The following is a 12,981-nucleotide window of genomic DNA, read 5'->3' as shown; positions in this document are numbered from 1 at the left end:
CAGAAAGGGGGATGTCACTGCGTCCAAAGTCATGAAACTCGGCATTGTACCACTTACAATCCGGTATCGAAGGTCAAAATCGAATCTCAAGGAATTGGTACAGTTGCAGCGCGAAGTCGAGCCGTGGTGGTAGCCGAAGAAGTCAGTCGGTCTTGAGGTTAAGAGGAAAAGTCGCCCCCTCTTTGAATCGGCCCAGGGCCCAATCTTTTGGCAGCACTGAACCGATCCGCCCACAAGGCTCTCACTGAAAATACCGTGGCGACATTGTACTTGCATGATGTAGTGATCAAACGAATGGTATATTGATACAAACTCGATGCAAAAAGAAACATTGAGATGTGAGGTATAGTAATAAACAAGGCGAGACAGAGTGGTGATTCTAATTTACATGCCATCGGCTGATACACTTATCAAAGATACATGTACAGATCAGCTGTTGCTTAAACAGACACCGGCATCAGAGACAGTAAGCCAAGGTCTTCACCCCAAGAACACATTCCTGAAGTAGGCCTCCAGGCCTGCTTCCCCGGAGACAAGAGCGCCAACAATCCCGTCTGGCCTCACAATAGACACAGTGGTCCCGTCCGGCGACGCACCGTATCCCGAGTGCCCATACCCGTCTCGATCAACACAGACGACATCTGCGCCAGATACGGCCAACGAAGGACTAGAGTCTCGCGGGTAGATGACGACCGTACGGATGAGGCGAGGCGGAAGCTTCTTCGTCGCTTTGAGTACAGCGGCGATCTGAGAGCCGTCTGAGGAAAAAATGAGGACCGTGTGGTGAGCGGAGTCGAAGATGCGGAACAACGACGTCGTCTCCGTGGAGACGTTGCCCTCCTCCACTACCGCGAGACCCGGGGCGTCTGGGGCCCTGTCGCCAGCATGCAGCCCGCCACTCGTGTCCGCTCCATACGCATCTAAGAGTTGCATGTCTTTCTCGGACGCTTCTCGGGGATGGCGCTCGTCGAGCACGATGGAACTCCAGCGGTAGTTGACGCCAAGCATCTTCAGATCGCGGGGCCGAGCCCATGCTTTAGATGCGTCTTCGCCATTCGCCATTGCGTTTCTAGTAGTTTTAAACAGGTTTGTTGTCTGTTTGAGCATATGGGCGATGACAGGTAGGCGTTCCTCTGTGTAAGTGTCGAGGAGCGACTCCGGGGCAAGCCCTCGCTCGACCAAAGCGAGCTTCCAGCCGAGGTTGAGCTAATAGTTCACCCGGATCAGTATAAACACGTTTAAAGTCACATCACACATACAGAATCCTGGACACTGGAGTTCATGCCCTGTATAGCCAGCATTATTTCAGTCACAGTGGGTATATTGAGAGTGGCGTACCTGTCCGCCGACTGGACTGTGCACGTGAGCAGCATCTGAAGAAATCAATATTTAGTTTTTATCAGACAGAGTTTCGCTTACCTCCCGCGACAAACACTCGGCCTTCGGAGAACTTGTTTACCATGCGAACGTTAGGGCTGAAGAGACGTGTCAATCGGAGTCCAGGAAGCGAGACGTCACAGTGCACCTGTAGTCGGACTTCCACTTGATCTCCCCGAAAATGAGATCATCCCTGTCCGACATTTGCTTGATTGCCTTAACCAGCGTATCATAATCCTCAAGGATCTTCTGGAGGTCGGAAGCTCCAGTGATAATGAAATTGTAGATTTCGTCATCCTCCGTGGGACGCAAAACGACCCTTATGTTCACGTGGAAAGTGAGTACGCTTGATATGGATCATGAAGAATGTCCCACATCCCGCTCTCAAAGCTTCCCCAGTTATGCGAGCACTACCCGGCCGTCAGTGAGTAAGGTGAGAGTACATGAATGGATTGCCGCGAGCTCACATCACGGGACAGATTCTTGACCACAATTTCGCCAAAGACAAACTTCCCTGAGAGCGACTCACCGAGGAAGGTCAGTCCGAGCTGTTTCCGTACAGTACCTGAATGCACATATCGTATCAGCAGTGAGCATCAACAGTAGATGAACACATGGAGGCTAGACCTCTCGCGCCATCGGTGCCCACAAGCCATCGGCTAACAACGGACTCATTGGCCTCTTCATCGCCACTGCGCTTGACGAGGTGAGCTACCACATGACTGCCGTTCTGTTCCAAGCTGAGCAGCTCGGTGCCTCGCTCGACATGGCATCCGTACTTGGCCAGATGTTCACGCAATATTTGTTCTGTTTTTGCCTGCCCGAGGAGCTGCGCGTGTATCTAGATAGTTCCCGTGAGTTGGGCAGTAGCGGTCGTAAATGGGGTGAGGACGAAGGAGCGTACGTAGGGGGTATCCGGGGTGGGATCCTCAGGAGTTATTAGATCAATTGTTTTGGCCGGCTCGACACCTCCTGGGAGCTTGTAGAACCGCATTGGAAGCAGTCCCATGCTTTTGGAAAGAATGTCAGGCAAAACACCCAACAGGTTCCAAGCTTCTAGCGTTCTAGGCTATGGTACATGTATGAATCATGAGTCCACATTACTCTTCGTTCAGGAAACTTGAGAAAAATGCATGTCACTACATACTTGTATGCCAGCGCCGCGCTGTCCAATATGAAACTGCTGATCCCTATCAATAATCCGAACTTGCACGCCATGCTGCACCAGAGAAAGTGCCAAGGCAAGGCCTGAAGGGCCAGCTCCGACCTTCGCGCAAATGCGTCAGTGCGGAAGGACATAACAAAAATAGGATTGAACTTACGATCAGAACAGGTAGAGGATGGGAGAAAGACATAGCCGAGGTTAATGAGTTTCACGGAAAACGCAGAAAACTTGTGGTAAAGGAGGAATTGTATAGACGCTACTCCATCTACCAAGGCACAGTCGATGCCGGATGTTTCCGTTGATCCAGCGATCGCGCAGTCGTTGTATCTGAAAGTAAGTCAGGTCGTTCAGACCGTGACCGTGCACAATCACGACACTCCGGAACTTAACCTCAATACTTAGTGTACGGGGTTTGCAGACCTAGGTCCTCGGCTAAACTTTTGACGATCTGATCGGCTGAGTACTTCAATTACCAGAATGTATCGTGATCTCAAAGCTCTAGCCGACGACCTGAGTCTCCGCAAAAAAAATCCAATCTGCGTAGTACATTGCATTTCTCACGGGCTCGCGTCATGTAGTAGCACCAGTAGTGGGTTCCACATGTCTGCTGCTTACGGTATGAAGCCATCTGGCTGTGGGCAGAACCGCGAGATAGGGCGCACGGCCGTGTGACATACAAAGGAAACCCAAGGCATCCACGACGGCACTTAGTTGTTACGGGGTAGTTTTTGGCTGCTCGTGCTTGCGTGATCAAACAAACTTGCATTGTCATGATGGGATAAGAATGAGCCGGGATGCTGTTATATACATTACGCGACAGGCTCAGCAGTACGCACACGTTTCATAGCCTTAGGTAGGTAGATCAACCTGAGCGAAGGTCGTCAGTTAATTGATACTCTAGCTCTCTCTCAAGGGCATTGGACATGTTCTCAAGCATTCGAACCCGAGAGCACACTCCTGAAGTAGGCCTCAAGACCTGTCGCTCCAGAAACAAGAGCACCGACGACACCGTCTGGCCTCACAACAGCCACAGTGATACCTTCGTGCCCGGCTCCGTATCCCGTATACCCATGCCCGTCCCGATCGACATAAACGCCATCCGCACTAGAGACGATTGGCAGACCAGCTAAACCCCGTGGGACAACGATGACCGCACGGACAAGACGAGACGAGAGCCTCTGCACCGATTTGAGTACGGCCGCGATCTCATCACCGTCTGAGGAGAAAATGAGGACCGTGTGGCGAGTGGAGCTGAAGATGCGGAACAACGACGTTGTCTCAGACCCGACGTTGCCCTCTTCCACTAGCGCGAGACCCGGGGCGTCTGGGGCTCTGTCGCCGGCATGCAGCCCGCCACTCGCGTCCGCCCCGTATGCGTCCAGGAGGTGCTTGTCTTTCTCGGTTACCTCTTGGGGATGGCGCTCGTTGAGCACGATGGAACTCCAGCGGTAGTTGACGCCAAGCATCTTCATGTCACGGGGCCTAGTCCATGCTTGAGATGCGTCGCCGCCATGCGCCGCTGGGTTTCTAGTAGTTTTAAACAGGTTTGTTGTCTGTTTGAGCATATGGGCGATGACAGGTAGGCGTTCCTCTGTGTAAGTGTCGAGGAGCGATTGTGGAGCAAATTCCCGCTCCACCAAAGCGAGTTTCCAGCCTAAATTGAGCTGATGATGACACGGTTAGTCGATAATGGGACATCTTTCATAGCTCAGAACGTACAGCGTCTTGCACACTGGAGTTCATGCCCTGTATCAGCTAATGATTAGCCCTCATTACCGAGAGGCCATAAGAGCGTACCTGAGCACCGGATGGACTATGCACATGTGCAGCATCTGTGCGGCATAAGCCCGTCTTCATACCGTATCCATGCTACCGCTTACCTCCTGCAACAAAGACTCGGCCTTCTGAGAATTTATTCACCATGCGAACATTTGGACTGGATACGAATCAATAGGACACTCAGCCACAGAGCATCTTAACGTACCTGAAGTTGGATTTCCACTTGATCTCGCCGAAGATGAGATCCTGCCTGTTCGACACTTCCTTCATTATCTGAACCAGTGTGTCGTAATTCTCATAGGCTTTCTCGAGGTCGACGTTTCCCGAGAGAACAAAGGTATAGATCTCGTCGTCTTCCGTGGGACGTAATATGACTCTGATCATCAAAGAGGAGAGGTGAGGTACTTCGAACAACATTGTCGCGGCAGACGTACATCTTAGACGTAAAATCGCCCCAGCAGTGCCAATACTGTCCAATAGTTGATTGTCAGAACCATTTATGAGACTGGACGGAAACTCACGTCACGGGTTAGATTTTTAACCACGATCTCGCCAAAGACACCCTTCCCCGAAAGCGCTTCGCCGAGGAAGGTTAGATTTAGGTGTTTCCTTACGATGCGTATGAAGCATGCAGCAGGTCAGTCCAGAACATAGCACAAGAGAACCAGCCTGGCCTACTTCTTGCGCCATCGGTCCCGACCAGCCAGCGGCAAACAACGGTCTCAGCGATTTCTTCATCACCATCACGTTTGACGAGATGCGCCACCACATGTTCGGTATTCTGCTCGAAGCTGGACAGCTCCGTGCCACGTTCAACATGACATCCATACGTAGCCAGATGTTCACGCAGTACTTGCTCTGCCTTCGCTTGCCCGAGCACTCGTGTGTTAATCTAGACAGTCCGTGCTAGCTGAGCATGGACAGCGCGAATCGATGTATTAACAAATGTGCTTACATATGGAGTGCTTGGCGTGGGTTCCTCTATGGGCATCATGTCGAATGTTTTGGACGGTTCAACACCTCCGGGGAGCTTATAGAACCGCATCGGGCGTAGGTCTATGCCTCTGGAGACGATATCGGGCAAAACACCCAAGAGGTTGTACGCCTCCAAAGTCCTGGGCTATAGGAAGCTGAACTTTAGATCTTGACGACGTGCCTCGATGGTGAAGAGAATATTACCTGTATGCCAGCGCCGCGCTGTCCCATGTGGAATTGCTGGTCCCTGTCAACCACGCGAACCTGGATGCCATGCTGGACCAGAGACAGCGCTGACACGAGGCCAGAAGGGCCGGCCCCAACCTGAGCGAAAGCAAATCAATCCTGGGTCAACGCAAGGGGCGGATTGCGCTGCACTTACGACCAAAACAGAGAGGGGTTGAGTGACGGACATGCTGAGATAGTATCTGAAGACGGAAGGGTCAATGCTGTGTGATCGGCTACTCAAGTGGGGGTGGTATGTGCCAGTGGGGATGAGGAATCACACAGTATGTCCTGATCACATATATATCGGTAGACTGAGGATGTCTGTGATGGTACTCACCGCCAACAGTCATACAACTGCGCTGCTTCCATTTGCAAATCGACCGACTGGAATGCGCAATTGCAGTGCTATCATCAAGGCGCTGCTGTCTAAGCGAATACATCAGGCCGTTCATAGCACAGTTTGCGAACAGATCCCGGCTCACCATCGGCCTCGGCGATCAGCCTATGACTCGAGCAGAACACACTCTGACCCAACCGAACCTAGCCTAACGTGCCTAGCTGGGCTGCAATGCCAAAAAGGGAAATTCCATTCATCATTATATATCACGTCCAAAAGTGGCCCAAGTATATATATTGGTACTTAGCCTTAAAATGTATCACAAATTCATTGCTAATAAGCAGCGGATTATGCATGATCATGCCAGGGACTGGTGATCCTAATAGACTGGTCGATCAAATGGAGGTGGCACAGCCTCAGCCTGAGTATGGCGTAGTTACGCGCGCGATTCACGCTGATGCAGATGCGTAGGACTCGTGTCGCGGGTAGCACACGTGCGATCAAGCGTGCTGCATGAAGTCTCAAAGTCATCTTCATCCGGCACCCTACAGTAGCACCAACTTCAGTCACGATTCATCAACATGACGGACATCGATTTCACATTCTCTGAGGCAGCGTCGCTACTGGAAAAGCTGCGTAACTCCTGCAGAGAATGGAGGTTAGTAGCGTGTTCAATGTATCTCAATATGAGCTGACCTGCCAAATGCTTGTTTCACACAGTCTCGCTGATGTAAGATATTGCGGTGATCAATCCAATCGAATAACTGCAACTAATTGCGATTTGACTTCAGCTTACTTGCATCGAGGATGCGCTCCTGCGTACACTCTCGGATGTTCGAATGTCCGCCAATGCACAGCACCCTGTCAACCGTCTTCCTGTCGAGATTCTCGGCGAAATTTTCCATCAGGTGTCACCACCGTTGAACAATCTGGACGACCCCAGCCTCGAAGAATTCTTAGTCTGGGATTCCCTGTTCGATTTTAAGGATACTGATGCGTTGCTTCCACTGACGCATGTGTGTCGTCGGTGGCGCGATGTGGCATTGGACACACCCACTCTGTGGACAACCATCTACGGCTCCTCTCATCCTGATGCCATTAGCGAGTATCGTATCCGCTCGCAAAGCGCGCCGTTGAGAGTGCTCAACGTTAGAGAAGTTAAAAGTTGCGATGTTGAAGATGAAATTTCCGACGTTGAAGATGAAGATCTCGACGTGGAGCAGCTATGGCGCACTGACGGACAGCGTATTCAGTCGCTCGCCTCGAATACAGGGTGCGATTCTGACCTACCCACGTCCTATGCCCACGGACTCCGCGCCTTGGTGGCACGGGACTGCGTGCTTCAAGGCGATGTTTCCAACCTTAAGGCGCTTGTCCTACGGGCGGTGGATTGGCATCTCCCCAGCTCCCTCACTAATCTCACGCACCTTTTCCTCTCCAGAAAGCGGCTACACATTGTAGACTTGTTTCGCATCTTGTCGATTGCGCCGAGACTAGAAGACCTGGGTTTAGACAGAATCAGCGCTAGGGACGCATTCGACCCTCATGGAGGTATCCATGCTATAACTCTCCAGTATCTTCGCCATCTCGCCATCCATCGCCCAAACAGGAACATTGTATCCGGATTCTTCTCGCACGTCGGTCTTCCTGCACGCTTGGCGGTCAACTTCGAACGCTGTCAAGTGTCTGACCTTCAATGGCTGGTCCCTTTGACGCAGAATGATGCAAAATCTTTGTACATTTCTGCCTCGATGTCCTCGGTAATTGCAGCTGGCCCTTCGGAAGCGGTGCGCTTTAGCTGTGAAGACAACAATGAGAGCGGATTAGTTCCAGGGATCGCGGCTCTACCGTCTCATTTCCAGTTGCGAGATCTCTGGCTTGCGCATAGTTTCCACTGGGATGAATTTGACGAGGCAGTCATCAGACATAGTCCATGGGTGCAGACACTACATCTTGGATCCCTCGACTACACTGCTTTGATAGAAACCCTCGGAAACAACCCTACCTGTTGGCCGAAGCTTACGAAAGTTGTACTATCGCAGCCACGTAAACTTTCCCAGATACTCAAACTCGTCGAAGCTCGGGCGCATTTGGGTTGCCCTCTGGAGGAACTCGATAGCCACGAGTGGCGAAGCCTGATTTCTGAAGAGTATTTACAGGACCTAGAGAAAATCAAATCTCATGTGGGGGTGGTGCGGCTTTTTGAAGGTGGTCGAATCGCGTTCCCGTTGCCGGATATATGCACCGACGGTGTGCCCTCACCATATTTTCAGTGGCCGAACAGATGGGGTGAGTTATACTCTCGAATGTAGAATCATTAAATATAGATGTAAATACTCTTTTGGGCAGCGGAGATGGCTTGAGTTGTATGATTCGTAGAGACAGAGGTGAGGCGATGTATGGCCTTGTTACGGCCATTAAGTAAACTCTTTAGTGACTTACGCCTTCATTGATAGTTCGCGCACTCAATCGCAGCCAATATTAGTCTGAGGGACTCGCAGAGCGAAATGGACATCCTCGGCTCCTTGTTCGCTCATTACGTTGAACTCTGTTTAGCTTCGCGCCTTGGACATTCTGCCTCCGATTCACATATTCCCAGGCTATATCATGGTCTTATTCAGTAATGCGATGCAAATAGTAGGCACAAACAGGACTGCGAGCTGCTCATCATATGAGGCTGCGACCATTGACATTCAGATTTCTGCACAGTGATACTCATAAGATGCAGGTCGCAGAACAATAATGCTGCACTAATAGGTTGTTTTAACTTTTGTTCAGAAAATCCGGATGGGACACCTTGTGGTTTCATGTGATCGGCACGGTTGCATCACCGGGCTGAGTGCTTCGCGCTCTATCTTAGCGGCTCCCTTCGTTGAGAATTCTTGCCAGCAAAACTCGAACGGACGTCGTGCGGCAAGATATTCTCAGCTTGCGGTATGGCCTAGTACTGCGCACACAGTCGCTGTATCTGTGGTTTAGATCAATTGGAGACTGTATCATCTCGGGGCTCTTAACACCACTCATGCTCGGCATCATTGCAAATCAAACCGCTTCCAGGATTCTCCTCAAAAGTCCTCTTGATCCAGAACTTAGAGGCTTACGAGGTGGTGCATCGAACGCGCAAGATGATCAGACCGTATTCATAATCCGTACAATGTCTACTTCAGGCGTATACGGCAGTCTCAGCAACGCTTGAGAACCATGGTACGAAAGCTTGTCGATTCTCGAAACGTCTCCAAAGTAGTCTATACAGCCTCCTCCTCCTGCTACGAGGACCTTGAAGAGCACGAGCACATGGTGATCCCGTTCTATGCCAGTTTACTGAAGACCTGCGTCTGAATATTGAGGACCCATATCTTGTGATCATCTCGCATGAAATACATGTCACATCGCCTCTACGCAGGCTCACAGTCACCACTTTCCTTCAAGGGGCCGAGCAACTTCAAATATTGCTATTGTTTCCCAACTGTTGGAACAAGGGTGCGAACGGCGCGGGGCGCGTTTGTCCACGGGCGTAGCGATGCCCGTAAGGGACAATCGCGTGTGGTACGTACATCGCGCGGGGTCGTTACGCTACGCCCGTAAGGGACAATCGTGTGTGGTACGTACATCGCGCGGGGTCGTTATATACTACGATAAGGGCCTCCGGCCCCCGGCTACTCGCGCGCCCGAGCTTTCGAGCTCGTTCCTGATCACGCGGGGCTGCGTATTTCAACACCAACGGTGTCCTAGCTTAATATGAACTGGAGGCGCAACAGCCTTGGACACGTCGTGACGGGTGGCAACATCAACAGGGAAATGAGACAATCCGTGGATGGGCACCCGCCTCGCCTGTATGCGTGGCTGGCAGCCCCGCACCCCGCCGATCACATCGGGGTGATACCGACGGTTGGTATCATCTAGGATAAAGACGTCGATCTCCTCATCGATAACGGCGATTTGCATGACGGTACGTGTCCACCCCCTATGTCGGCACATTCTATCCTGTCTCCCTATTCCTCTGCTATAAGAGTCAGACTTTCACGACCGTGCCTGTTCCCTGCCTACACCGTGCGCGTCGTCGGTAGCCTGCTCGGTGCTGTCCCTTGTGTGAAGTCTACTCTACGCACGTAGAGGCATGCAGCTCGTTAAAAGGACTGCGACAGTCCTATGCCTAGTGATTGGTCAGATCTGCCAGTTACTATGGTCAATGCCATCACGTTGGGCTCTGAGTGGCATGTTCCACCCACTGATCGACTGTATTGCGCACGCATAAGTATACAGTCCACGCTGTAGAAACAGGCGTTCCTCAGAGTCTCGTTTGCAGATCTTGGCCTGTATTCTCGCGATCCCCCCGTGCTGAAACCGGCAGACGGTGACTGCGCACCTTCAAGACATCCGTCGCGTCATCCAAGGATCTGGATGCGAGAGAGATGTGAGCACCTGGGGACGAGTCTCCGACGGCTACCACACCTTGGGGTGAGTCCCACGCAAAGCCGTCTCTGTGTAAGCGGCGAATGCTTTAGAGATCATACAACCGTATAGGCCTTGTCTATAGCTCAGTGCTGCTACTCTTGCACGCTTACCACGATTGCCTTGGACGTGCGAGCTAATGTATGCGTCAGGAACGGGCCCTTCGGACGGCTATCCACCGGGCCAGGTCGATGGCTACGAAGTACGTTTGCATTCTGTGACTCAGCCGTTGCCGTACTAATGATGAGTGAAGACAAAAAATTTCATCATGGACCTCCCGCATGACGTCCTCGCCATCGGAAAGTGCGTGCGCGCATCATGCCCTACCCCCATCATACACTGACAAGCCATAACCGAACGCCACCCAGCCGCGAGCTGTATGAATACGCGGACGCGTACGACCCACGACATCTGACTCGGCAACCTCGTTGTACACCCCAGTGACCATGTTCTCCTTGGTTTCTATTTCCGTGTTCTTGTCTATATCCTCTGCTTCTGCGTCTTCGTCCTCACTCTCTGCCTCTACGTTACCGCTCTTGTTCTCCTTGTACAGTGTGTCTATTTTGTATTTGACAGATGTATTGCTGGTAATCGTCCGCTCTCCTTTTGTGCCGAAATGCGCATTTTATGCAATTTCAATTCGGACGGTGTCAGTAGATGACAGAGCCCAGGTCTGCGAGTGATTCATGAAGGTAAGGGGGGAGCAGTCATCCATCTGGTGTACTGCCCGCTCCTCTCGCTGTCGATCTCCATCATTTCATCTTTTCTCTGCCGCTTGTCTTTGTGCATCCTGTGGACCGCAACTACAGTAGGTGAGGATCTTATGTCACTGTGATCACATATGTTATATGTAGTCCAATCATCCAGCCACCTGTCGGCCATGTGCTTCTTCTGTCACTGCAGATGAGTACCGAATAGATAGGATAAGCATGCATAGATAGACTTCAGTACATATAGCAGACTCAATGAATTTCTGTGCAGCTATGATGGTGTCGCACATTCAAGGGCCCTGACCAGCTGAGCGCCGATTGGCGGTGTAGCAAGCGCGAGCAAATACCAGTACTGGGAGTGATCGCAGGACCCGACAAACCGGTAAGGCTAAATACCATCAGTGGCACTGAGCAGGCCAGCCCCTGTTGCAGTACTCCACTTCTCATCCCACAGCCATCCTGGCAGGCATTAACGGGTTCATTCCGACTCCTGTCTCAGGCCGGTGCTGGGCGAGCCAAGGTCGACTTCGGTGTAACCCGATCCGCGGTTCGGATTTATCTCAAATAGGATCTCGCATTGTACCCCTCGGTCGAGTCGATACAACATAGGAGGAGACTCTTCATTTCGTCTCTCCCCAACCCACTTTGTCCATCTGCGAATTATGCTCAACACTGCCTTTCAAACCTCATCATGGAGCCTCCCAGTGATTACTATCGTTTTGGACTTCGTCTGTGCCACACTGACCTTTCGAAGCTTTTCCATACACGGAAGCTCAACTGGAAAAAGCGAGTCTTTTAGGCGAAGGCGAATTTCTTAGTCTTTTTGCATGTCAAAGGTATGTCTTCTAGCGTCGCTAGCGTTAGTCAGTCATTCCGAGAGGGAAGACTCGCTCGTCCTGCTCCCCCTATCAATTCACTGCACAACCCATGCCATACTTACCATCTCCCTTATAGGAGTGTCCGAATGCACTTCGCAGGTGATGCAGACTATGAGAGAGCACCCAGAGCTGCTGAGCGAGTCCTTCAATTTCTTTCCGCGTCTATACCACACTTACCACCTTCCTTCCAGATCTCTCCCTCTTCACTCTCCAATGTATCAACTGCCACAGCCAGCCACGCAAGGGATCAAGCGCGCCCCGCTTGTCCGGCTCCCCGGCCCTAAGCGACGTGACCACGGCGTCCAATCTGTCCGTCCTCGCCAGCAATGCCACCGCTGTCTCCGAGTACTGTCCCGACGAGTACGAGAGAACCTCATACTATAACGGCATCGCCGGGGACGGCGACCACCCGGACCTCGTTTACCGCTCGGACTTCCTCACTATGCCCTTCCCCAAATCCGCCGGCAGACACGCCCGTCTCCCCGTCAAGTCGCTCCGCGGCGTCTTCGACACCCCGCTCAACGAGGTCTGGTACACCGTCCGTCCCCAGATCCGCGACCTGATCAAGGCTCAGCAGATCATTTGGTCGTCCGTCGACCTTGCCCGCTTTTTCACCCACGCACCGCTGGGAGAGGACGCGAAGGCGAGTCTCGGTCCTGTTATCATATGGGTCGGCGTCATTCCTGGTTCTACATCCGCCGATACCGCCCACAAGGTCTTCCAAGAGATCCTTGCCCTCCTGCTGAAGAACGGAGTCAAGGATGCTGTTGTGGAATGGCGCGAGGCGGCCTCGCCGCAAAGGCTCTAGGACGCGGTGAATTAGGAATCGCCTCGTAAATTACTGTAAATTAGCAGTAGTCTATAAAGGGTCGAAGTATTAATTAATAACGTAACTCAACAACCTAAAGCAGTACGTTTCGGTATTGACCGTCAATTACCAAGTATCCCAGTTCAGGTCTCCCGAGCGAACTTCGACCGAGCTCGCATTGTTCATTGACACTCTGTGTTCCTGCCGTCCCTTCTGGGAGAGCGCACTATCAGCTAGAATGTATTGCAGGCATCCAGATCAACAGTCTTATT

General features: G+C 51.8%; 4 protein-coding genes across 4 annotated transcripts; 2 read left to right on the top strand and 2 right to left on the bottom strand.

Moving 5' to 3' along the window:
- Positions 1-284: 284 nt before the first annotated feature.
- Positions 285-2,732, bottom strand: POSPLADRAFT_1181833 (hypothetical protein; the record flags this gene model as incomplete). Its single annotated transcript, XM_024488876.1, has 10 exons — positions 285-1,206; positions 1,260-1,286; positions 1,339-1,373; positions 1,420-1,475; positions 1,708-1,787; positions 1,845-1,942; positions 2,005-2,218; positions 2,282-2,446; positions 2,525-2,644; positions 2,700-2,732. 10 exons carry the CDS (start codon positions 2,730-2,732, stop codon positions 481-483), a joined length of 1,554 nt encoding a protein of 517 aa, XP_024338569.1. The 3' UTR covers positions 285-480.
- Positions 2,733-3,386: 654 nt separating this feature from the next.
- POSPLADRAFT_1181832 (hypothetical protein) lies at positions 3,387-5,711 on the bottom strand (the record flags this gene model as incomplete). The annotated part of the gene is made up of 10 exons (XM_024488875.1): positions 3,387-4,206; positions 4,262-4,288; positions 4,340-4,374; positions 4,423-4,478; positions 4,527-4,674; positions 4,756-4,790; positions 4,936-5,213; positions 5,277-5,441; positions 5,501-5,620; positions 5,679-5,711. 10 exons carry the CDS (start codon positions 5,709-5,711, stop codon positions 3,472-3,474), a joined length of 1,632 nt encoding a protein of 543 aa, XP_024338568.1. The 3' UTR covers positions 3,387-3,471.
- A 731-nt stretch (positions 5,712-6,442) lies between these two features.
- POSPLADRAFT_1144935 (hypothetical protein) lies at positions 6,443-8,173 on the top strand (the record flags this gene model as incomplete). The annotated part of the gene is made up of 3 exons (XM_024485744.1): positions 6,443-6,519; positions 6,582-6,591; positions 6,653-8,173. 3 exons carry the CDS (start codon positions 6,443-6,445, stop codon positions 8,171-8,173), a joined length of 1,608 nt encoding a protein of 535 aa, XP_024338567.1.
- A 3,999-nt stretch (positions 8,174-12,172) lies between these two features.
- Positions 12,173-12,709, top strand: POSPLADRAFT_1144689 (hypothetical protein; the record flags this gene model as incomplete). Its single annotated transcript, XM_024485724.1, has 1 exon — positions 12,173-12,709. A coding segment is annotated over one exon (537 nt), but the record flags the coding sequence as incomplete, so codon positions are not given.
- Between the last annotated feature and the right edge of the window lie 272 nt (positions 12,710-12,981).

Source organism: Postia placenta (assembly GCF_002117355.1).
Source record: "Postia placenta MAD-698-R-SB12 unplaced genomic scaffold POSPLAscaffold_8, whole genome shotgun sequence".
NCBI classification, from domain to species: domain Eukaryota; kingdom Fungi; phylum Basidiomycota; class Agaricomycetes; order Polyporales; family Adustoporiaceae; genus Rhodonia; species Rhodonia placenta.
This window is presented reverse-complemented; position numbering and strand designations above follow the sequence as displayed.